At 35.5% G+C, this 23,900-nt stretch overlaps 1 protein-coding gene across 6 annotated transcripts in view; it reads right to left on the reverse strand.

Annotated features, from left to right (window-relative positions):
- Window positions 1–23,900, reverse strand: part of USP25 (ubiquitin specific peptidase 25) — a 159,220-nt gene that overhangs the window by 54,906 nt on the left and 80,414 nt on the right. For all 6 annotated transcript variants that reach the window (XM_061428785.1, XM_061428715.1, XM_061428651.1 and 3 more), the window contains 7 exons: window positions 21,581–21,657; window positions 15,838–15,911; window positions 11,088–11,236; window positions 5,012–5,139; window positions 4,569–4,664; window positions 3,136–3,297; window positions 2,296–2,522 (listed from right to left, as the gene is read on the reverse strand). In XM_061428785.1, the coding sequence (XP_061284769.1) occupies window positions 2,296–2,522; window positions 3,136–3,297; window positions 4,569–4,664; window positions 5,012–5,139; window positions 11,088–11,236; window positions 15,838–15,911; window positions 21,581–21,657 (913 nt within the window). The remainder of the gene's footprint in view (window positions 1–2,295; window positions 2,523–3,135; window positions 3,298–4,568; window positions 4,665–5,011; window positions 5,140–11,087; window positions 11,237–15,837; window positions 15,912–21,580; window positions 21,658–23,900) is intronic.

Below are 23,900 nucleotides of genomic sequence, written 5' to 3' on the forward strand. Positions count from 1 at the left end.
CAACCTAAATATCTGTCATACAGTATAACCACATTATTCTATGAAGCTATTAAAAAGAATCAAGCAGACAACATCAAAGCCTACCAAAAAAATAAGTAACTTTACAATAGGAAAGGCCTTTTTTTTTCTAAAAGCTTGATAGAAAATCCAATAACCATAAATGCAAAGACTCCTCCCCAACTTAAAAAAAAAATCTATAGTATAGAAACAAAAACAAAAACCAACATAAAGAAAATCAAATGACAAACTGGAAAAATAGTATCTGCCACATACACTACAGGTAACAGGTTAATAGGGCTTCCCTGGTAGCTCAGCTGGTAAAGAATCTGCCTGCAATGAAGGAGACCCCAGTTCGATTCCTGGGTCGTCAGGAAGATCTCCTGGAGAAGGGACATGCTACCCACTCCAGTATTCTTGGGCTTCCCTGGTGCCTCACACAGAAAAGAATCAACCTGCAATGCAGGAGACCTGGGTTTGATCCCTGGGTTAGGAAGATCCCCTGGAGGAGGGCATGGTAACCCACTCCAGTATTCTTGCCTGTAGAATCCCCATGGACAGAGGAGCCTGGCAGGCTATAGTCCATAGGGCTGCAAAGAGTTGGACACAACTGAGCAACTAAGCACAGCACAACAGGCTAATATTCACAGCATTTAAGTTTCTATTAGGCAATAAGACAAACCATTCAATCTAAAAATTGGGTAAATATCACAAGTTCATTAAAAAACAGAATTTCACTCATGATTAATGAAAGTGAAATCAAGACACTGTAATAGCATTTTCATTTCAATTATCAGACTACCACAAATTAAAAGGTGCCCAGGGCTAGGGAGAATACTGGGAAACAGGGTGTCTCACACAAAATTAGTGAGACTCTAAACTGGTTCATTGCTTGGAGGGGGGTGGGAATCTTTAATACCTGATCCATAGGTCCAAAATATGGACATGTCTCTCAAGTTCCTCAATTTAAAATGACCAAAAGTGGACTCATCATATTCCTACTTCCTTCCCCAAGGTGGAGGCGACCCACTATTCTGCCCTTTTACACAGTACATTCTATCTATTTAGTTATCGATACCACCAAGAGTAACTGAGGGAATCAACCCTAATACCCCTTTGTCTCTCACCTCTAGTCAAGGACCCACATCTGTCAGCTGTCTCCCAAGAATAAACCAAATTCATTTCTTTCTTCCCTACATGCTACTTCCCTGGTGTCAAAAGCGTCGTAGTTTTCAGCTTTCTGACTGGAATCTTACAGAAACAAACACAACATGCCTAGTTCAATAGCAAATTATCCAACAACCTAACACAGTATTCAGGAAAAACTATGTGCTTAAGTAATGTTCACTAATGATTTCAAATATAAAAAATTCCCTTATAAATGAAAATACTAAGGAAAATCTTCACAGTAACTAATGCTGTTAGTTGCTCTCCCACCTTATTGACTATTAAATTAGGACTGCTCTTTACTTCCATATTGTCTATAAAGCATCTAGTTGGGCTTTAAAACTAGATTTAAAACCTAACAAGTGATGTTGTTTAGTGAAAGTCCAATCTTTTGAAATAAAAGAGGAACTCCTAGATTGTTTCCACAGATTAAGAAAAATGATGATAAAGTCTACCATAAAATATACACATCACTTCATTTTAGCAACACTGAAGTAGGAAGGAGATAATTTCAGAATAAAGGAGCATTCCTTCCAAGACTGGAGAGACGGCAACTTAACACCAACATGCTCACTGCTTCTCCCCTCCCAGAGCATTGTCCTTATTTTTCTTATGCTAGTTACAACTAGTTACAGACTGGCACTGAGTTAATAGATCATATTTGGAAATCTGCTAGAGCAGACAGAAAATTAAAATTCACATTTCTAATTCTTCAACCTAGAGAAAATGTTTTTTCACTTGAACTCAGCACAGGCATCAAGGGAGGTACATAGTTGGTTATGCACAAAATCTGATGCTGGATGATGTTTCACCAGTAGAGTACCTGTGAATACCAACTTGATATAAATTTAGAGCACTAAACCAGAAAATCAGACCATCTGCTAGGTCATTAATCAGCTAAGTAATCCAAGGAAAATCTTTTGGTCTCTCTAAAACTGATATTAAGATCATAAAAAAGGAAGCCAAACGAGCTCATCTTACGGGAAACACTTTGTACAGGGGGAAAAAACCCCCCCAAAAACCCATTTTTAATATTTACATATGAAACCCATAGATGACCTCCCTTCTCAATTTTTACATTAACCATGTCCATCTGAGGTGAGAGTAGTTCTGCTATGAGAAGCTTCTTACCTCTGGTGTCATTTTCTATTTCTGTCCTCCAGCGATGTAAACAGCTTTCTAGCACAGAGAGTTCTTCTTCTGTTATGTGCCTTGGTGCCGGATGCATGGGCAAGTCTGGAGGTATCCGAGACTGAGTGAATGGTTTGTGTATTACTGATCTTGATGAAATGGCAGCTATTGACGCGGGTGACGTGCTTGGCAGTTCTGAAGAAGGAGCTCCCTGTTGGTCTGTTGTGCTGTATTTTTAAAGCATAGAATATTCATTATTAAACTTTCCAAACTGAAGCTCTGGACAAAGATTATGTGGTACATAAACAATGTTAAGTTGGCCTATAATTAAAAAAGAAAAAAGTTTTGTTTTTTTTTAAAAAAAAAGATGTGGATTAATGTAACATCCAAATGAGATTTCTACTACATAGAACTACATTATTATAAGGATAAAACTGGGGCTTTATATTATAAATGGCTCAATAGTATTTATTTATACAAATCATACATATACCAGATTAATAAAACCTTCCCTTGCTGATCCTTACCAGCTCACACTACAGAAAAAAAATCTCATTTAATAGTAGTATATTCATGGATGAAAGAAAGGCTGATATATATATACCAAAACAGCCTAAAGTATATTTCTGAATGGAAAAAATACAAAAATTTTAATCCACAGCCATAAAAAATCCATTGAAACAATGAAATGAGAAAGCCCCTAGAAGACCTACACAATCTTTTAAGTTCACTAAAATAAATCACAACGTGCATTTTATAAAAACCTTCTTTAAAGGTATCAATTACAATATTACATAATACAGGAACACAGCTATCTCTTCTATCAACAAAACTTTTTACCTTGGTAATGTCTGTGATGGTACAGAACCACTAGATGGGGAACTAGCATCAATATCATCAACAGGAGAAGTGCAAACAGGTTTACTTGAGGCAAATTCCAAGGCGTACTGCAGAACATCCACCAAGGGAAACCGTTTGGGACCCGAACCATAGCTTAAATACCTGTTAACCATAAATGCATGAATGCTTAAATCTGTGTAAAAGGCACACTTATTTCAATAACTGTTCTAAAACATTACAAAAAACACTTTAATATTCCTCAACAGTGAAATTAATTTTGCTTTCAAATGATGGTAAAACTACATATACATTCAAGAAATAAGTTAAATGTTCTCTAGAGGAACAAAACCAAAGCTGAGAAGACTGAACGTATATATACACTGTTAATGAATTTCAAATGCTGCTGTAAGTTATAATCCAACAGTAAAATGAAAACTGACATTTTCATCTCCTCAGGCTTTTTATTTTTAGATCTGTCATCTGGTCTTAATATGATGGCTAATATTATCCCCCTCCTTTTACCTCTGATTATATTTCAATATGATTATTGATACCTTTTAAGAATTAAAACTACTGAAAAATAACATTTTATATTAAAAGCTTTAGATTACTCATTTCCAAGTGAATAGTAAAACAAGGGGATACAGATTAGATCAGAGGTTGCAGACTGGGATCTTTCAGACCACATTTTAGCCTGTAGACTTCTGTTTGAACTACAGACTATTTGATAGACTAGATTCTGGCTTCTTTTGGAAACAATCTAAAGCTCTAGACAACAGGGAGCTGATATTCACGCATGGCACTGCCTAGTATAGATGGCAGGCACCATCTCTCCACAGGGATATGTTCTCTGACTCCCTCTGCTCACTTGACTTGCTTCCCTTTTTTATAAAGATTCCATTCTTCTTTATAAAGCTCATAGGCATCTGTGCTTGTATCATCAGTGTTAAGGAGAAAAACTCAGTTACCATTTATTAATGGAAATCTCAAGAGTAGTATTAACCTCACATAAGAAGAAACCTCAATCATAAGTTACTTTAACTTTGTACTTTCAGTACCATGAGTATTACCTCTTGACAGGAATATTTCATTTTAAATAATAATTTTCTAATGCCAACTATGAATTATTTTAGTCTCTAACAAAACTCAAGCCTAAACTGCGGCTGCTGCTAAGTTACTTCAGTCGTGTCTGACTCTGTGTGACCCCACAGATGGCAACCCACCAGGCTCCCCTGTCCCTGGGATTCTCTAGGCAAGAACACTGGAGTGGGTTGCCATTTCCTTCTCCAATTCAAGCAAAATATCCATCCAGAATGATTATCTATATGTAGGATCACAAATCATTCAAAGTGAATTTTAAATTAAAACTCTAAGCAGACATTAAGAATATGAGTTCCTATAGTTAGTTCATAATTTCATAAAAGTTTCAATACCTTTCAAGTCTTTGTTGTAATACTGTGAGGTAATCTTTTAGTCTCTTGATCTCTTCCCTCTTAATTCTTGTTATTTCTCTGTTTCTATGCATGTATCTATCAGGAAAAAGAAATACAGGAATTATCGGTATTTCCAAACAAGAAACAGATACAATATTAAATCTAGCCACCACCACAGAAGATTAACTCATCTAAAATTTTGTAATAAAACATTAGAGAATACAAATTAATATTTTTCCTTATAACATTATTCCCAGTAACTACACTTTTCTAAATAAAAACAGAACTCCATTTTCCTTGACAAATGGTATTAGAAACATTATGCAAAAAGTAAAACTTTAAAATTTAAAGAAATTAAGCAAAAATTTTCTCTAAGAACAATAACTCTTTACTTGGATACTACATTGTTTCAAAACTAAATCGTGCTGTATACCAAGCCATACCTGTCCAGATATAAAACTTGAGGAAATTCTAATTTATTGTGAATTTTTTCTGGTCTTCCCAGTGCCTGATTAAATTCAAATCTTGACAATTCAAATGTTAACACAGGTGGGAGTTCAGTAAACCAATGCTGAAAGAAAACAAGAAAAAATCTTAACACGACCCTTTTATTTCCTCCACTACAATTTCAGGCACAGAATGTTCGTTAGCAGTGGCATTTTTACATGCATCATCATAACGCTAACATCACAAATTAACTGGGTATGCAATTTAGTTAAAACTCAACTTCTTCCTAAAAGTTTTTCACACCTTTTGAAAATTCCAATAGGATAACACACAGGAAAGAGAAAAATCTTCTGATGATTCTTCTTCATTGGTAATTCTTTACATTAGAATTTTGAACCCAAAGTGAAAAACACTCAATGAAAGTATGGCTTCGTATCTCAATTTTTCTGGCTTCTTCAATCTTATGTCACAGTTATTACCAGGAATGACACATATACTTAATATAATCAACCACATTGTCAAAAACCTGTGAGGAAGCTACTTGTAAGATGTAATATTCAAAAGAAAAAAAAAATTTTATAGCATAAAAGATCACAATTCTCATGATAAAGCTAGAAACTGATACTTCCTTGTTTTAATGTTCCGACTAGAATTTTGGCACATTTAAGAAAGAGATCAATTACTATCAAATACAGCATTTACTTTAAAAATTACTAGTGCTTAAAGATTTGAATGCCTGCTTGCTATGAGGCAACTCCTCCACACTTTGGCAACTGTTCAATTAAGCCAAAAATGCAACAGAACTTCAGAATTATTTTAACAAACAGATTCAAGCTTTACATAAACCATATTTATTTAAAGAGAAAGAAAAATGAAAAAACTTATGAATCAACAAATAAAGAAGTATAAAATAATGTAACAAGTATTTTTTAAATGTTTATTTTAAGCTGTGCAGTGTCTTTCTGTAAAAAGAAGGCATACTATATATATTGCAGCATACTATATTATTTATGGTATTTTCAAGGGCCACAAAATGTCACCACATAAATGTCAATAAGCCCAGTATGCTAATTTAAACATCCAAGAGAGGAAAAAAAAGCAGGAAAATGCACATTTGGCAAATTGAATATGATTTTGTAAGTTGCTACTTTTCACTAAACAAAATCAGTTAAAGTAAATGGTTATTCAAAACTATTTCATACTTCCCTGGCAGCCCAGTGGTTAAGACTCACGGGTCTAGGGTTTAATCCCTAGTCAGAGAACTAAGATTCCACATGCCATACAGCTTAGCTACAAAAAAAAAAAAAAAATGCTACTGATTACTTGAATTGAGATTTCCTGAGTTGGAGTTGGTTGATCTACTGATAGCTGAAGTTGAAGTAATTTGTTTTATATGGATATTATCTGAAACTGACATGAGAAAGTACTAAAGATCTAATATTAGAAATATCCCTTAAGTTTTAAAATTTCTTGAGCAAAGTTTGCCTATTTGCTTTGGCGAGGTGTTTTTTTGTTTGTTTGTTTTTATCAGTTGGTTTTAATCAATACCTAAAGTTACTATTAAGAATTAAAATATACTCCACACATATCACAAGGGAAAGTTTTGATGTCTTAGGATGATACTCTCTATTCAACTTCATAATACTCGAAAAGTAGATTTCAAACACTATTTATTACCTTCATTTTTCCTTGCAATGGTTTAAATGTTACTATTTAAAATTAAAGATAACTATTAAGGTATGCTTACTGTTTAGCTTTAAATAATGAACATACTTAATTCATGGAAATCTACAATGGCCAACAGAAATGAAATGACCCAATCTGGTCATATGCTTTTCTGTAAACCATAAACAGTCCAGGAAGTAGGTTCCATATCTTATGAAAGAATGTTCATAATATGTTATGTCTCTGTGTAGATTTGTTTAATCTAACAGCAATGACAGTTTTTTTCTACTATAGGATTTTCCTACTACATGGTTTCACTTTTTCATTTTAATGCTGCTCAGGACAAGAAGAGATAGCCAGATATTCCCTAAATTCATTAAAAAAAAATATTACAGGTGTGTTGAGCTCTGTGATTTTAGATTATAAGTACAGCAGTATATAAAAGAGAATTTTAAATAATATAAAACAAGACATTTTTTTCCTTTCAAAATATTTTCCCATTTAGTAAAACCTATACTTAATTCTCTGATAAGCCATGAGTTTTGTGAAACACAGGTCACTAAAGGTAAAAATGATGCTTATATTCTCTATATCTCAAAACACGTATCATCATTATTACTAGTATTATTACTACATTATAAAATTAACGGACAGGGGTAATAGATTTTTGCAGTTAGTAAAAAAGAACTTAGATTATCAGTACTGGCAACAAAAGTACTCCTGAATTTACTCTAAATATAAATCTGACCTGTTAAAATATTTTCCAGAGAGAATGTAGTCATTTTTATAAGTTAATAGCATATTCTTCTATTAATATGATTTAACTATCTTGCTTTTGTGAGATTACATTTATATTGGGGGGGGGGATAAGAAAAAACAGACCTATTACTGCTAATTCCCCATAGAACATCAAACAAAGCTAGGATGTAACTAAGCCTTAGAGGAGAAAACTTCCAATTCGAATTCAAAACTCAATTTCAGTCATTTGACTGTCTTCACTCCTTTGCCCTATTTATTTCCTATATAATATCTACATATATCTAATACAACACATGTAGGTATTATTTCTGCAATGTAGTTTTTAGCTAAAGCTCTATAAAATTTCTCTCAGCATTTTGACTAGAACTTGTACAACCTTGAAGGGAAATTTGGCAGTACTTACACTTCTAAACGGGAGAAGGCAATGGCAACCCACTCCAGTACTCTTGCCTGGAAAATCCCATGGACAGAGAAGCCTGGTAGGCCGAAGTCCACGGGGTCGCTAGGAGTTGTACACAACTGAGAGACTTCACTTTCACTTTTCACTTTCATGCACTGGAGAAGGAAATGGCAACCCACTCCAGTATTCTTGCCTGGAGAATCCCAGGGATGGGGGAGCCTGGTAGGCTGCCATCTATGGGGTCGCACAGAGTCGGACACGACTGAAGCGACTTAGCAGCAGCAGCAGTACACTTCTAAATGAGTATGCCCTGTGACCTAAAGATTCCATTCCTAACTATCCTTCATTCCAAAGTGCACAAGGTTATTTATAGAAAGACATTCTTTGAAATAATTCTTTATCCAATAGTTTCACAGAAGAATTAAATCAATTTAATTTTATAAATACTAGCTATGGTGATACTATGCAGGTTCTAAAAAGAATGATGTAAAGCTATATATTGACATGGAAGGATGTTCACAATATACTGGTAAGTAAAAAACAATGCAAGTCTCAAAACAGTATGAACAAATACAAACATCTATATGTATACATCCAAAAGGATGTACATCATAGAACTAGTAGTGAATACCTACACCAGAAGTGAGATATTTACTCCTTGAAATTCTTTCTCACCAACAGGCAACCAAAAAATAGTTCCAGGTTTCTTGGAGAGATTAACTCATCTATAAATGGCATACCATTTAATTAAAAGTTATGATTTAGAAAAAATTTTGGAAGTAATTATTTTACATATAGTCATTTTTAATTTATTCAGTTGATTCTTGGTATGTCATTAAAGAAATGTAAATTCTTATAGCCCACTGAATGTTTTACCATAGCAATTCTGGAGACTAGAGGTCTTCCTATATTAGTTGGCCACAGCTGTTTTCCAAAAAAATATTTTTAAAAAAATGTTTGCTGCATCAAAGTAAAATCAATAATTTTTATTAAATAATAGCATAAGAAATAAAAGGTATTAACATCAGGGGTTATGCCAATTTAGAAACAAGCCTAAAATGCTACTCATTGGTGTTCATAGAGAAATAAAATAGGTTTTTCTGAAGGACACAATGGAATGAAACTATTATTTAGGGGCGTTACTAAAAACTTTTAAGATATTCTACTCTGGTCAGAGATAGTCACTTAAACTAGGCTGACTTATTAAAACTACCATGTCCAGTAAATCTAGGCAACTGAACTAGGAATCACAGGTAATCATATTAGCTATTATTGAGGAACTAGCTATTATTCAGTTCCTATTATCTTAGGAACTGAATTTAGAGACTAGAGAAGATGATAAGCCACTGTATACCTTAGGCTGGGTGGGAAAATCTAGGCAGAAAATATATACTGCAGTATAGGGCAGTCAGAGTACGAAGCCAAAGACAGAGAACAAACTAAATCTTCTAAAAAATAAATGATGACATTCAGAATCAATGTAAGAAAAATATTTTCAAAAGCTAGGAATATGAAATATTATTTACTTTTTATTACATTATTTACCAATAAATCATGTTTCATTTATAAGCTACTGTAACATTTTAAGGAAAAGGCCATTCCTTCTCTCCCTGCACAAATCCACCATTCTTCTATCTAATAGCAAACAGACTGCACTTTACAAAGCTCTGTTTTCCTGTTCTACTTCAGGATCCTTGGAAAGTTCTAAAGTTTAAGGATCTGTTTCCCAATCAGTAAGATAAATAAGCTTAATTTAAGTAGTCTTAATTAAAGGTCTATTATCAGAGTCACCTGTGGAGCTCTGGCGCTCATGTACCATATCCCTTCCCTAGATTCTGATTTGATAGCTTTGAGGTAGAATGTAGGCATCTGCTGAGAATCAGTGAAGTAGACGATCTATGATGTAGACACATGATGTAGGCACACCTACCATTGGCTCAGTTGGTAAAGAACTTGCCTGCAGTGTAGGAGACATGGGTTCGATCCCTGGGTTGGGAAGATCCCCTGCAGGAGGGCATGGCAACCCACTCCAGTATTCTTGCCTGGGAAATCCCATGGACAGAGGAGCCGGCAGGCTACAGTCCATGGGGTCGCAAGAATTGGACATGACTTAGCAACTAAACCGCATATAGACAGAAAAACTATTTCAAATATTTTCTCTCTCAAAAAAAAAGAAAAAGGCAAAAAATAATAAATACTTATTTCCTTTTTGTTTGAATGTGTGAGGGGACACAAGGAGATGAGGATGGCATTAGAAATTACATCTTTTTTAAAAAGCACATAATTCAAATAAAAACAATTGATTCTCAAAGATATAAGAACCTAGTTCCTCTTTAGATAAACAGAGATGCAATCACTTAATAATTATTAAGTGCCTATTCAAAGATAAAAACCTTGGAAACTTTTTTAATATTACTGAGACGTTTCACTCAGTCAACACATATTATGTACTTTTATCTGCTGGTAACAGGGTTATAAGACAGAGACCATACTATTCAGGGGACAGAGTGGTGAATGGCACACACAAAGACCCCTACAGAGCTTACATCTAGACAGCTAGCAGCAACTGCTTAATGATGACTGATTTGGGAGCACATGATCCATCCTTTCATTTCTAATATTCTGGATGAACATATGGATGAAAGGATATACAGACGGAGCTAGAGAGATGAATCGAGAGATGAACATAGATTACAAGACAGAGGCCAGTGGAGACAGATAAATAGGTGTGTAATACCTATTTTAATTCTCTTTCTTGAGGAACCAAGTTTTTCCATCTGTCTTTCAGGCAATTACACAGTAATTTTACAAGAAAAAGAGTGTGGTGTTGCCTCCTTGGGCCTGACACATTCCAACATATTTGATATATCAAATTTGATATTTGATATTCTAACATATCTCCATACAGAATTCCACTCTAACATCAGTGTTTTCCTTCCTTACTACCAGCACTAGCATGCTGTAATGGCTGGTACCTTGACTGAAAAAGTCTTAAAAGACTGAACAATGTCCTAAATGACGATTTTAACATAAAATTTTGAGAAAACACTTTAAACGAAAAGTTAATGTAGATTATAGACTGTATTGACTCTGCAATTTTCCCTAAAATGTCTAAATTATCATAATTAAATTCAAAAACATTTTCTGATTATTCTCTCAATTATTAGGTAGCTATACAGTTAGAGCCTTAACTTCACAACACTGTAGAAGACACTTATAAGGAAGGGGAATGAAGATGCTAAACTCACCTCTTGACCAGATTTTCCTGAATTTTCTGAATGTAAAGACTCAATTTCTCCTTCAATCATAGCAGCTTCTAGGCATTCATGTAGATCTTTAAATCCATTGACCTGAAGTGGGTACTGACCAAACATTTCAGTATTTTCAAATTTTTTACCTATAAGAGAGGAGAAATTCATATTCCTCAATATGGCCTTTTAGCTTCTAAAAAGTAAATAAATGTATATTTATCTCCTCAACCTAAAAACTATACCTGTTTATGTTTCAGACAAATAGATGGGGAAACAAATGTTTACGTTTCAGGCAAAGATGGGCAAACAATGGAAACAGTGACAGACTTTATTTTCCTGGGCTCCAAAATCTCTGTAGGTGGTGACTGCAGCCATGAAATTAAAAAAGACACTTGCTCCTTGGAAGAAAAGCAATGGCAAACCTAGACAGCATATTAAAAAGCAGAGACATTACTTTGCCTACAAAGGTCTGTATAGTCAAAGCTATGGTTTTTCCAGCAGTCATGTACAGATGTGAGAGTTGAACCATAAAGAATGCTGAGCATCAAAGAATTAATGCCTTCGAACTGTGGTGCTGGAAGAGTCTCCTGAGAGTCCCTTGGACTGCAAGGATATCAAACTAGTCCATTCTAAAGGAAATCAAACTTGAATATCCATTGGAAGGACTGATGCCGAAGCTGAAGCTCCAGTATTTTGGCCACTTGATGTGAAGAGCTGACTCACTGGAAAAGATCCTGATGCTGGAAAAGACTGAAGGCAGGAGGAGAAGGGGACAATAGAGGATGAGACGGTTGGATGGCAAAACTGACTCAATGGACATGAGTTTGAGCAAACTCCAGGAGATGGTGAAAGGGAAGCCTGGCATGCTGCAGTTCACGGGCCGCAAAAAGTTGGACATGACTGAGCAACTGAACAACATTTCAGACAGCTGTAGTTACTATTGTTTTCCTACTGGCTTCTACATGCTTGTAAGTATATTCACACACAGCTATGCTATAGATATTAATTACACACTCATATGTGTATATGTAATTATATTTGTGTATGTGTGTGTATATGTTTATTCTTTAAAAAAGTACCTTTTAAGGGCAAGATACTGTACTAACATTGAGAACATACATAGCAGCAAACAAAAGTTATAGGGTCTCTGAGCTGAGGAAACTTTTAGCCTCTTGGAAAAATGCAATATGCACATTAATTGCACATACAGCTATGAACAAATATTATTACAGATGTCAGAAAAGGTGTGGTGAGATAGAGTGCTGTGAGAAGACATGGGAGGGGAGCAAATCTAGACTTTAGGGCTGGAGGAAAAAGCAAGGAAGACTTCCACAGGAAAATGACATTCATGCTGAGACTGCAAAGGTGAATAGGAGGTGGCCAGGCCAGAATTGGAGAGCCAGAGTATCCCTGGCCAAGAACAGTACAGGCAGAAACTTTCAGGCTGCAGAGAATTTGGCATGTTTAAAGAATTAAGGGAAAGGAAGTATAGCTTAGGGGAGCAACATGGACATGACAATGAAGAGTTAGGTGGCAGAATCAAAACAAAATTCTTAACCCAGTCTAGTAACCCTTGTTAAGGATTTTTTTCCTAGTGTATTCTGACTATAATGGAAAACTGCTGCATAATTAAATATAGGAACAGAGGCTAAGATTTACATCTCAGAAAAATCCTTATGGTTTCTGTTAAGTGATAAGGCTGGTATGTGACTATATAGAATCCATCTATAAATAAAAGCAGAATGGAATTGGGAATTAATAATAAAAGTGTATAAAAACAGATGAAGTAACACATACACACATTTATAAATATATACAAAAGGAAACACCAATAGGACTTGATTGACTGGTTCATAGGCAGGATGGGGAATAGAAAAGAAAGAAAAGTACCAAGAATGATATTCAGATTTTAAGCATAAACAACTGAATTGATTTTTAAGTACTGAAAAGGGCACCAGTGAAGGAACAGTAGAGGATTTTTTTTTTTTTTTTCACTTTTGTGTTAAGGTAGCAGGGAAAATCATTGGCTTAGAATGGCCCATGATATTTTATGTTGAGAAGAGCTAGGCATAAATAAGTCAGTAACTAAGACTGATGTGAAGCTATAAACTGAATAAGTAGTAGCTTATTCATAGCAGGAAATCAAGGGAGTAAATAAGATTGCCCAAGGAATTAGTAAACAAGAAGAGGAAGAGGATCTAAGCTGAGTCCCAAGGCTCTCTTACATTTAGATATAGAAAGAAACTACAAATATAATTCCTAAGAAGTATCAACAGAGGCAAGAGAAAGCCAAGATAATATGCTGCACTAGAAGCTAAAGAAGTATTTTCAACGAAAAAGCAGGTAAAAGGAGGAGGAGGAGGAGAAGGACCTGCAGTCAACAGCATTAATAGTTGATAAGAATTCAGTGAGAACTGAGAGGGATCCAATGGACTTCCAATGGACTAACACATTTAGGAAATCAATAACCTTCAAAAGCCCGCTTTTAGAAGAGGTCTGGAGCCAGAAATAAAAATGGGATAGGTCAAATAAATGGAGAGATAGCAGATAAAAACAAGATCCTATCTTTAAATAAAGGAGATTATGTCTGAATAAGATTAACTGAAAAAGAACATGTGAAGGGATTTTTTTTTTTTTAATTTTAAAGATATGAAATACCAGATCATGTCTAAACATTGATGTGAACGACACAGTGAAAGGAAGAAGCGAAAAATACAGAAATAAAAGCAAGATAAAGGATAGAAAAAGACCTGAGAGAAAGCATGAAAAGATGAGATTCTTAGCACACACAGCCAACTGATATTAGACAAAATAATTCCTTTATTACCTGGAGTGACAAAGAAAAGAATGTGGTGGTGGTCGTAATGGATCCAGGTTGGGAAGCCTAAAGCTCATAAATCTGAGGAAGTCACTTTTAAGAACTATGATTAAAAAAAAAAATTATAAGCACAAAATTAGATCCATGGCCTTAGCCAGGATCCACAGTTAGGTTTCATAAATTTCAATGTAAATCTATGAAATCTGAGGTAAGGACTTTTCCAGAAAATGAAGAGACAAAGAAATTATATTAAACATAGAGAAACTGGAAATTGCTATTGCAGAAAATGGGAAAGAAGACAGGGATGAAGACAGACAAAGATGAGTGCCAGGGAGGGTTACGGGATTGGGACTAGTGAAGCTCAGAGTCACTGCAACTTCATGATACACTACAATTAGCCCATTTGAGTGATTTCCTCCTAACAACAGTCAGGTTCTCGGTACATGCAGAGAGAAGAACATAATTCCACGAGGGCCAGAGACTAGTCAGAGAGGGGGTACCAGAAGGGAAAGGGGGAAAAGAGTTTCAGCAATGTATAAGGAGGATCGTAATGGACAAGGAAGGAAAGGAAAAGGCTGAGAACAGAATGGAGGGATCAACGGCCTGGAAGTTCTGGTAGAGTTGAATGAACTTATGCAACAGAGGACTTTAGTAAACAAACTGAAAATTACCCTACCTCAGAGTCACTAGTCTAAAAAAATGCACTAGGAAGATATATGTAAAAATGACAAGAAAGTGCTCTAAAATATATTGTTAACAAAGCAAATACACAGTTCACCTGGAAATGTACCGAAATTACATTTATACAGCACAGCAACATTGAAACAACATACCAAAACCAAGTACAAAGACTTCAACACTGATGGAGAAATGTTAATAATTCCTTCTAAGAATCCACGTAATAAAGATAGATGTGCTCATGACTTGTACAATATTATCAACAATGCACAGTCACAAACTGATTAGAGCTCCTCAACTTCTACAGATAGTGTTCTACTTCAAATAAAAACTAGTATGACAGTATGGACATCCTAAATAGGAATACAATTCACTATATAAAAATCCCACTCTTTATATAATGAATATTTAGCATTTGAGGCAAACAAAATGTACTGACAGTTCAGTATAACCTTTAGCGCATCTAAATCCCAAGTTAGTCTCTGCCTTTTTCCAAATCTCAAACTATAAAATCATATTCAAACAAAACTTCATGGCAATCCATCACTTAAGATCTTCAAGAAAAAGCAAATCCCCGAACTTTCAAAAGTTGATCCATAGGACCATTTGGGAAAGATAGTTTTTCAAAAATGCATGCTTTGAAACTTAAGTGATTTTATTACTTGACATATATTTTATGAGTCAGTTTTCCTGCCCTGTTAGGAAAACCAAAGAGTAACTCTTTAGGCTGGATTTTGACTAATAAGAATATTACCACTTTTAACTGATTTTTTTAAAGATAAGAGTACAAATCTTCCTTGAAAACTATATTCTAAAGAATTTTATAATCACCCCCTAAATGGGAACTATGCTAAATTGCTAAGTATAGCTTTTAACTTGCATAGACATGAAACCCTCAAAAACAGTGATCATCATAGCAAGCTTAGCATTAAACTCCAATATTATTTTTTAAAAGGGCACCAACTGCCACCTTAACAATTCACAGTATCACAGAACTTTTCCCAAGGAAACAACATCAGATCAACATTAACTGAGTATTAATTAGCATGTGATAATATACTCTGCACTTTCCTTTATGCATGTAATTCTTTGCTTTCTATATAAATGATTAGCATTAGCAATGTTAACAGAAACCACCAGACATAGGAAGTCAAATTAAAAACCATTTCACAAATAAAGTCACTATGTGACAAAGGACCTAACAATGAATAATATCTCAGTTGTAGTAAAGAAGTAAATATGCAACTATACCTTCAAGCACTCCCACAGCTAGGAATCTTCCATAGAACAACTCTACCATGGGGTTCTTTGGCTTGTCTTCATCCCTAAAAATCACATTAAAATTATAAATGTGACTACAATTTTTAATTTTTAGAACTGCAATAGAGAAAACATTAAAAGAACAATAATAGATGCCAAGACAGTAACGTTTATGTGGTCATTATGTGTTTGGCTCTGCTATTTAGTGTTGAGCCAAGATACTTAAATTTATTCTGTTTCTTCACGTGTCAACTGAGGATATTAAACTCACAAAGCTGCTGTAAGGGTTAAAAACTGTGTGGGACCTCACTGTAAGAAGATACGAACCTAGTTTGTATTCACAAAGTGCCTGATCATTCCATTATCATGTAGGGCTTTTAGTCATACAATACATGCTTATTTGGACTTGCTGAGAAGGAGGAAAAACCACTCTTGCACACTGGCCATTACCAGTGAAATAAAAAAATACCAGTTTTGAATCAAGTAGCTAAAGAGGTACGCCAATCTTTTGTCAAGTTTCATGTTGCTGGTAAAATTAGGCATCTGTGAATTTTCCAAAGTCTTTAACATATAAATTTGTTTTCTTATTTTTTTTTTTGACCTGAAGCAAGTAGAAATTTTTAACTTTGTCTTTAATATTTTGTACCCTGTGATCTAAAAACACAAAGTTTATCTTGGCTTTGGTATATAAAAGTATGTTTTATCCACAACTGTACAGAGACTTTTTCTTCATAAATTTTGTGTTTAAATTAATAAAACTGATTTACTTTTTAAAAAGAGAGAAAGATACTATTTGTCTCTTGATGTGTTACATGCACCCCCATTTAAACCATAAAACAACTGGAGGGAAATACTTCACTTAAGCCTTCCAACAATTCTGAGGTAGCATGGTGGTTATTAGTGCTGTACAAAAAGATTTCCAGCCTTCTACTTTCAGATACATAGTAAGAAGCACTTTCCGATCTACTTTCTATTTAAATTTGAAAAAAAAAAAAACCTGAATTGTGATAAAATACACACAATATAAAATTTACCATCGTAACCATCTTTAAGTGTACAGTTCTGCAGTGTTAAGTATATTCACAACTGTTGTGGAACCAACCTCTAGAACTAATTTCAGCTTGAGAAACCAATTAAACAATTCCACATTCCTTCCTCCCATCAGGCCCTGGTAACCACCATTCCAACTTTCTGTTTCTTTGAAAGTGACAACTCTAAACACATCATATAAGTGAAATACAGTGGTTGTCTTTTTGTGACCAGTTTATTTCACTCAGCACCATGTTTTCAAGGTTCATCCATGTTGTAGCATGCGTCAGAGTTTCCTTACTTGCTAAGGATATTCCATTGTATATGTATACCACATTTGTATTTCCATTCATCCATGGACATAATCAGTGACTTTCAACATTTGTCATTGTGAAGAATGCTGCTATGAACATGAGTGTGCAGCATCTCTTTGAGACCTTGCCATAAATGCTTTTGGATTTAAATTTAGCAGTGGAATTGCTGGATCATCATGTGGTTAATTTTTGCTGTTCCGTCTTTATAAATGCAATTGACAAACAATTGTAAGATACTCGAAGTATACAACATAATGATTTGATGTATGTATACACTGTGAAAGGAGTCCCTCTATCAAATGATAATTCTACTATTAATTTTTTAAAGGAATAACCATAATGTTTTCCACAGCAGCTGCACCATTTTACATTTCCATCAACAGTGCAAAAAAGTTTCAATTTTTTTCACATTTCAATACTTGGTTATTCTTTTTTTTTTTTTGGTCATTGTTGTTTTTATGCTTTGCACAACAAAATGTGAGTGGAGGTAATGTGTGTCATTTCTGGTCTGTAACTTTGAGAGCCAATATATTTTTCATTGATGTGGTGATCCCAGAAGGCTGGGATGAGATGAAGCCTCTGTCATCTGATATGGGGAAGAGGAAGAACAGAAAGACTGTCACTCTTGATGTAAAAGTCCACAAATCTTTAGACATAAAGATTAGTACCTCCATTTTCATGCATCATACTCCCGTGTACTGGGTTGGTCAAAAAGTTCGTTCGGGTTTTTCCGTGATATCTTACAGAACTTTTTGGCTAACCCAACAGAAAAACAACATTCCTGGATTCTCTCCTTATTTTCACACACATATTACACAGAAAGAGCAATGACATACCAGGTTGATGTCTTTGACAGAAGAAACTGTGTAAGAGCAGCTGTACTAATTCTGAATGCTCTTTCCAAGTATCTTATCAATTCTTTGTATCTAAATTTTGGTCTTCTCTCCACTGACCTGCAGGATGCACTGACCTTCCCTAAGGAATCAGGCTGACAAATTTTCCAGAAATTCTTTACCCTGTCCTTCTTTGCAAACTCTCAGAGGTCTTATTCTTTACTGTGCATTTAATCTTTGAATCTCAGGGACCCAGACTGTTGTTATCAACAAAAGTGCAAGGAACACAAGTGAAGAGCAATTTAAAACACCTGAGACTTCTATAATAGAAATGATATATCCACCACTTGTATGAAGAAAAGATAGACTGATGCGAATATCACAAATATCAAAGGCCAAAAGACATCATCAAAGAAAACTTGTATCAGGGACACCGCAGCCTCAGGAATCAGGTTGGTACAGAAAGAGTTCAAAGATGTAGAGCAACTGATACAGTACTCAGTGCTTCCCAATCTTTTAAACTTTAAAAAGTTTTAGCTCCATAAAGAGTAAAGCAAAAACAAAACTACTGAGAAATAAATGAGAAGCGCTTCAAGTAAGGCTTGTGATTTCAGATGAAATAGGAAAGTTCTAGATTCTTTTAAAACAGTTTTAGAGAAAGGAAAGAGAAAACTTGTTAGTTCAGTTCCATTTAGTCGCTCAGTTGTGTGTGACTCTTTGCGACCCCATGGACTGCAGCACTCCAGGACTCCCTGACTATAACCAACTCCCGGAGTTACTCAAACTTATGTCCATTGAGTCGATGACGTCATCTAACCATCTCATCCTCTGTCCTCCCCTTCTCCTCCTGCTTTCAATCTTTCCCAACACGAGGGTCTTTCCAAATGAGTCAGCTCTTCACATCAGGTGGCCAAAGTATTGGAGTTTCAGCTTCAGCATCAGTCAGTCATTCCAATGAACATTCAGGACTGATTTCCTTTAGGATGGACTGGTTGGATCTCCTTGCAGTCCAAGGGACTCTCAAGAGTCTTATGCAACACCACAGTTCAAAAGCATCAATTCTTCGGCGCTCAGCTTTCTTTAGAGTCCAACTCTCACATCCATACATGACTACTGGAAAAACCATAGCCTTGACTAGATGGACCTTTGTTGGCAAAGTAATGTCTCTGCTTCCTAATATGCTATCCAGGTTGGTCATAACTTTCCTTCCAAGGAGTAAGCATTTTTTTATTTATGGCTGCAGTCACCACCTGCAGTGATTTTGGAGCCCCAAAAACAAAGTCTGCCACTGTTTCCACTGTTTCCCAATCTATTTCCCATGAAGTGATGGGACCAGATGCCATGATCTTTGTTTTCTGAATGTTGAGCTTTAAGCCAACTTTTTGACTCTCCTCTTTCACATTCATCAAGAGGCTCTCTAGTTCTTCTTCGCTTTCTGCCGTAAGGGTGGTGTCATCTGCATATCTGAGGTTATTGATATTTCTCCCAGCAATCTTAACTCCAGCTTGTGCTTCATCCAGCCCAGTGTTTCTCATGATGTACTCTGCACGTAAGTTAAATAAGCAGGGTGACAATATACAGCCTTGACGTACTCCTTTCCTGATTTGGAACCAGTCTGTTGTTCCATGTCCAGTTCTAACTGTTGCTTCCTAACCTGCATACAGGTTTCTCAAGAGGCAGGTCAGGTGGTCTGGTATTCCCATTTCTTGAAGAATTTTCCACAGTTTATTGTGATCCACACAGTCAAAGGCTTAAGCACAGTCAATAAAGCAGAAATAGATGTTTTTCTGGAACTCTCTTGCTTTTTTGATGATCCAGCACATGTTGGCAATTTGATCTTTGGTAACTTGTTAGTTATTAGACCAGAAAAGTTGACACTCCAACCCAAAAAAATTTTTTAGAAGTAAAATGAGTAAAATAAGGAAAGATCTCCAAAACCAGAAAAGAATGATCCTTTCAGAAATAACCAGGATTCAGGAAACAGCCAAGTGGCAGTCTAGAGAGAGACAGCCATCAGGGAGCTGTGTTGAACAGAGGCTACTACATGAGGTGATTACAGAAAGTCTGGACAGATTTCAGAGGAGGAACTAGGGACTTCAGGGTAAAGTACTCAAAGAATTATAGAGATAACTCCAAAGAGACTCAGCTTCCATAGATGGGGATACAGATAGCATTCACACTCTGAGGAAATACGCTCAATAAATTTTGGGGGTTGGAACTCTAAGGAAAAGTACAAGGAACATGAATTTTACTAAAGAGGAGCCAGGGTGGACAATTGCAGATAAAGTTCACACACAGGCTGTCTCTTGGTCTGACAGGACAGAACCCTGGTGGACTTCTGCAACACAAAAGAGGTGAAGGTGGGCAATGCCTGTGTGAATAATAAACTACTTGGGCACACTCCTAACTCACATTTCACTAACTCTCATTATGACAGACCTATTAAGACAGCATAGAGGGATAGGGCAGAAAACAAAGTCAAGCAACAAGAGAGAGAAGACACTTGGCCATCAAACAGAACTGGTTTCATACAAGGTAGAGGTTTAGAAGCAGGTTAAACTATTAAGAATTCAGCCAAGACGTCCTTAAAAAGAATGGGGGGAAAATGTAACTGCACCTTAAAGAACTATCCCATCCAAAAAAAAAAAAAAAACCAGCAGAAAGAAATATACTAAAGGCCTAGAACATTCAAAAGTTGAGAAAACAGCTTATCATAGACATGATGATCCTTACTGGAGCTGGAACTCAGGTTTCAGAAAGCATCAACAGCAGATTCAGTTCAGCATCAGGATGGGGAGATTTACCAAATGAAACTAACATAAAGAAAGAAAATACCTAGAAAGCAGGTTTCACAAGTCTAATCAATTTCATAGCAAAATGCTATGGTAGCAACCATTGTGGCATGAAAATATGTTATTAGAAAGATAGCTTATATTTAATGCAGCACTGAAGGCCAGTAAACTGACGTTTATAAGAAAACTGCAACTTAAGAATTTTGGTGAACAGAAAAGAAGAGTACCAGACCACAACTGTTAGCATCATAAACTTCTTAACATTTCAAAAAGGAAGCAGCTTTCAATGATACATTCTAAGTTTCCCACAACAGAATTTTTTCCTCAGATATTGTAGATTTAGTGCCATAATCTGGAGAGATTTCTTCCAACGTAAGTTTATAAGTAGTTGTCTAATAAAAAAAAATTGGCCCTTAATGATAGACATCCTGGCAGAATTAAAACCATGATGATTTCCTCCATTTATGACATCATCCAAAGTTTCTGCTACAGTCTTTAGCAACAGTAACTTGAGTCTGGATTGAACTAAGAACCAGGAACACTAGAGCTGGACTGAAAGCTAAAGGGTTGAAGCTTCACTTTTGTTTTAAACCTCAGCATTTGTGGCCACAAATTCAAAAAAGCTTATATACAGATAACATTTGGGTTTCCATACACTTATCTCAGATTCCTATTTCTCTGTTGACACTGAATACATGAGAGAAAAAAAAAAAGTGTTACTTATCAATCTCCTAAACCCCATAAACTAAACTTCACAGTAACTTACGTCTCTTCTTCAGCTTTCATTTGGAAGGCATCTTCTAACCAATCTAATAATTTGTGTGTAAACTCACTCACGTCTTGCTGTGGGGGAAAAAAAAAATGTCTTATTGATATTTGAGCCTCCTAATGAAAACACTGCAACATAAAACTTACAGCTAGTCTTTTCTAATGTATAATTAACTGACCCCTCACAAAGGTATCATATGAAATGTTTCACATCAAATGCAAGAAATATTTATAACTTAACAAGAACATAAAATCAGTATTGAGAAAAACAAGTATTATATTCATAATTATGTGACTGAGTTTCACTTTAGGAAGAAAAAATATATATGTATATCTATTGATATATATAAAAACTCATACTCATGAATGAGATTTTTAAAGAGTTATTACCTCCCCCTAGAGTTCTTTAATGAATCTTTATATAACGAAGGTCCCACATTACCAAAGAGTTCTTCCTTATACAAAGATTTATTACTGGCTTCTCTCTTAGAAGGAATATGAGCTTTTAAACAATTCATTTTCTCAATTCAACTGTTACACACCACTTTCTAAGCCATATCTAATCTTACTAAGATATGTGTTAACTTGGATAGGTTGAGTCTAATCAATCACTGACTCCCTGATTATCAAGGTCAACCACCTCTGAAGTTCAAACTGAGTCTCCAATCAGAACCAGCATAAGTTCACCTTCCACAATCCCTTCTGTTGGTTCTAGCTCACCTGACATAGTTACACAGGAGTAAAGCAATGGCAGTTGTACTCATCAACTACCATAAACTTCTTTCAACAATCTGACCTGGAGTACAGCAAACAGGTTTGTATAGAACCTGCATGAAGAGTGGGGTTGAGTGGGAAGATAAAGCAATTCTTACTATGACTGCCCAAAGACAGATAAGTAAGTGTAAGCAACTTGCTTTTATCAAAGTAGCCCTAAATATAAAACAAACTTACTGTTATACATTTCCACAGGTAGAAGTTTTTTGAAAAGCATCTAGGACAAGTGATTTACCTTTAAAATGTTGAAACTAAGGTCTAGGAAGCATAAATAAATCATTCCAAAGCCATATGAAGACAACCAAACTTAACACAAAAAGCTAGTTATAAACATCCATACCACCCGTAGTGGGTTAAATTGAGGCCTGTCAAAATATATGTCCACTTGGAACCTCAGAATGTGACTGTATTTGGAAAAAGTGTCTCTACAGATGTAAAGAAACTATGGATCTTAAGATGAGACCATTCTGGATTAAGACAGGCCCTAAATCCAGTGATGGGTACTCTTGTAAGAGGTGGGGGGTAGGGGGAAGGAGCAGGCGCACAGACGTACAGGGGGTAAGGTCATATCAACACAAAGAGACTGGAACCATAAGCCACGGAACACCAGGAATCACCAGATGGTGGAGGCAAGGAAGGACTATCTTTGAGGGCCACTGGAGCAAGCACGGCTCATTCAGCCAACACCTTTATTTTGAACTTCTGGCTTCTAGAACTATGGGAGAATCATTCTTTGTTGCTTTGAAATCACTCAGTTTGTGGTCATTTGTTATGGCTGTCCTAACTAATATAGTACCTTAAAACGACTTGCCAGATTTTTCTATAATGTTACTTACCCTGCAAGGCTATATCTGACAAGAAAGAAAAAGGTTTCCTAGTTATCCAATGCTCTTCAGAAGAAAATGTCCGGGTGGGGAGGTAAAATTGAAAACAACAACAAACATAAGCAAATTCTGATATGACCACCTTTTTTGTTCATTTATCTTTGCCATTAAAAGCATTTTTTAAAAAGCACAGGAAAAGCAGTGGCAAAATCAGACACCTTTCAGAATTCTCTGCCAAAGACCCTCTCCATACATCCAGAAAACAGATATATATGCAAGCACTACAACAACTACACTGCAAATGTAGTGGAATTTTTAAAATCTCAAGTATCCTCTTTATTTTCTGCCCATTACATTACTATCATCTTATTCAATATTGTTGCTATTATCCTCTGCTACTTTCTTTGCTTCTCTTCTGCTTTCCTTTAATTTCTCTAACTTCTCAAATTATATGTAAAAATGTTGGTATGTTTGTAGACATTTTCTACTTTTATAGGAAAATTTCCAATATTCTTTTTAATAAATTGATAAAAAGTAACCAAACAGCACTACATAAAGATTGGGAAATAAAAGAAACAGTGACAAAGTTAATACCATTCAGAAACATTGAGAAACCCTTTCTGAGTAGGAGTTTCTGCCAGCAAAAACAGGCATATCCAAAGCACATATACTATGCTGACACTGGGTTATCACACCTTGGTGAAGACTTTTAATTACACA

This window comes from Bos javanicus, chromosome 1, assembly GCF_032452875.1.
Source record: "Bos javanicus breed banteng chromosome 1, ARS-OSU_banteng_1.0, whole genome shotgun sequence".
NCBI classification, from domain to species: domain Eukaryota; kingdom Metazoa; phylum Chordata; class Mammalia; order Artiodactyla; family Bovidae; genus Bos; species Bos javanicus.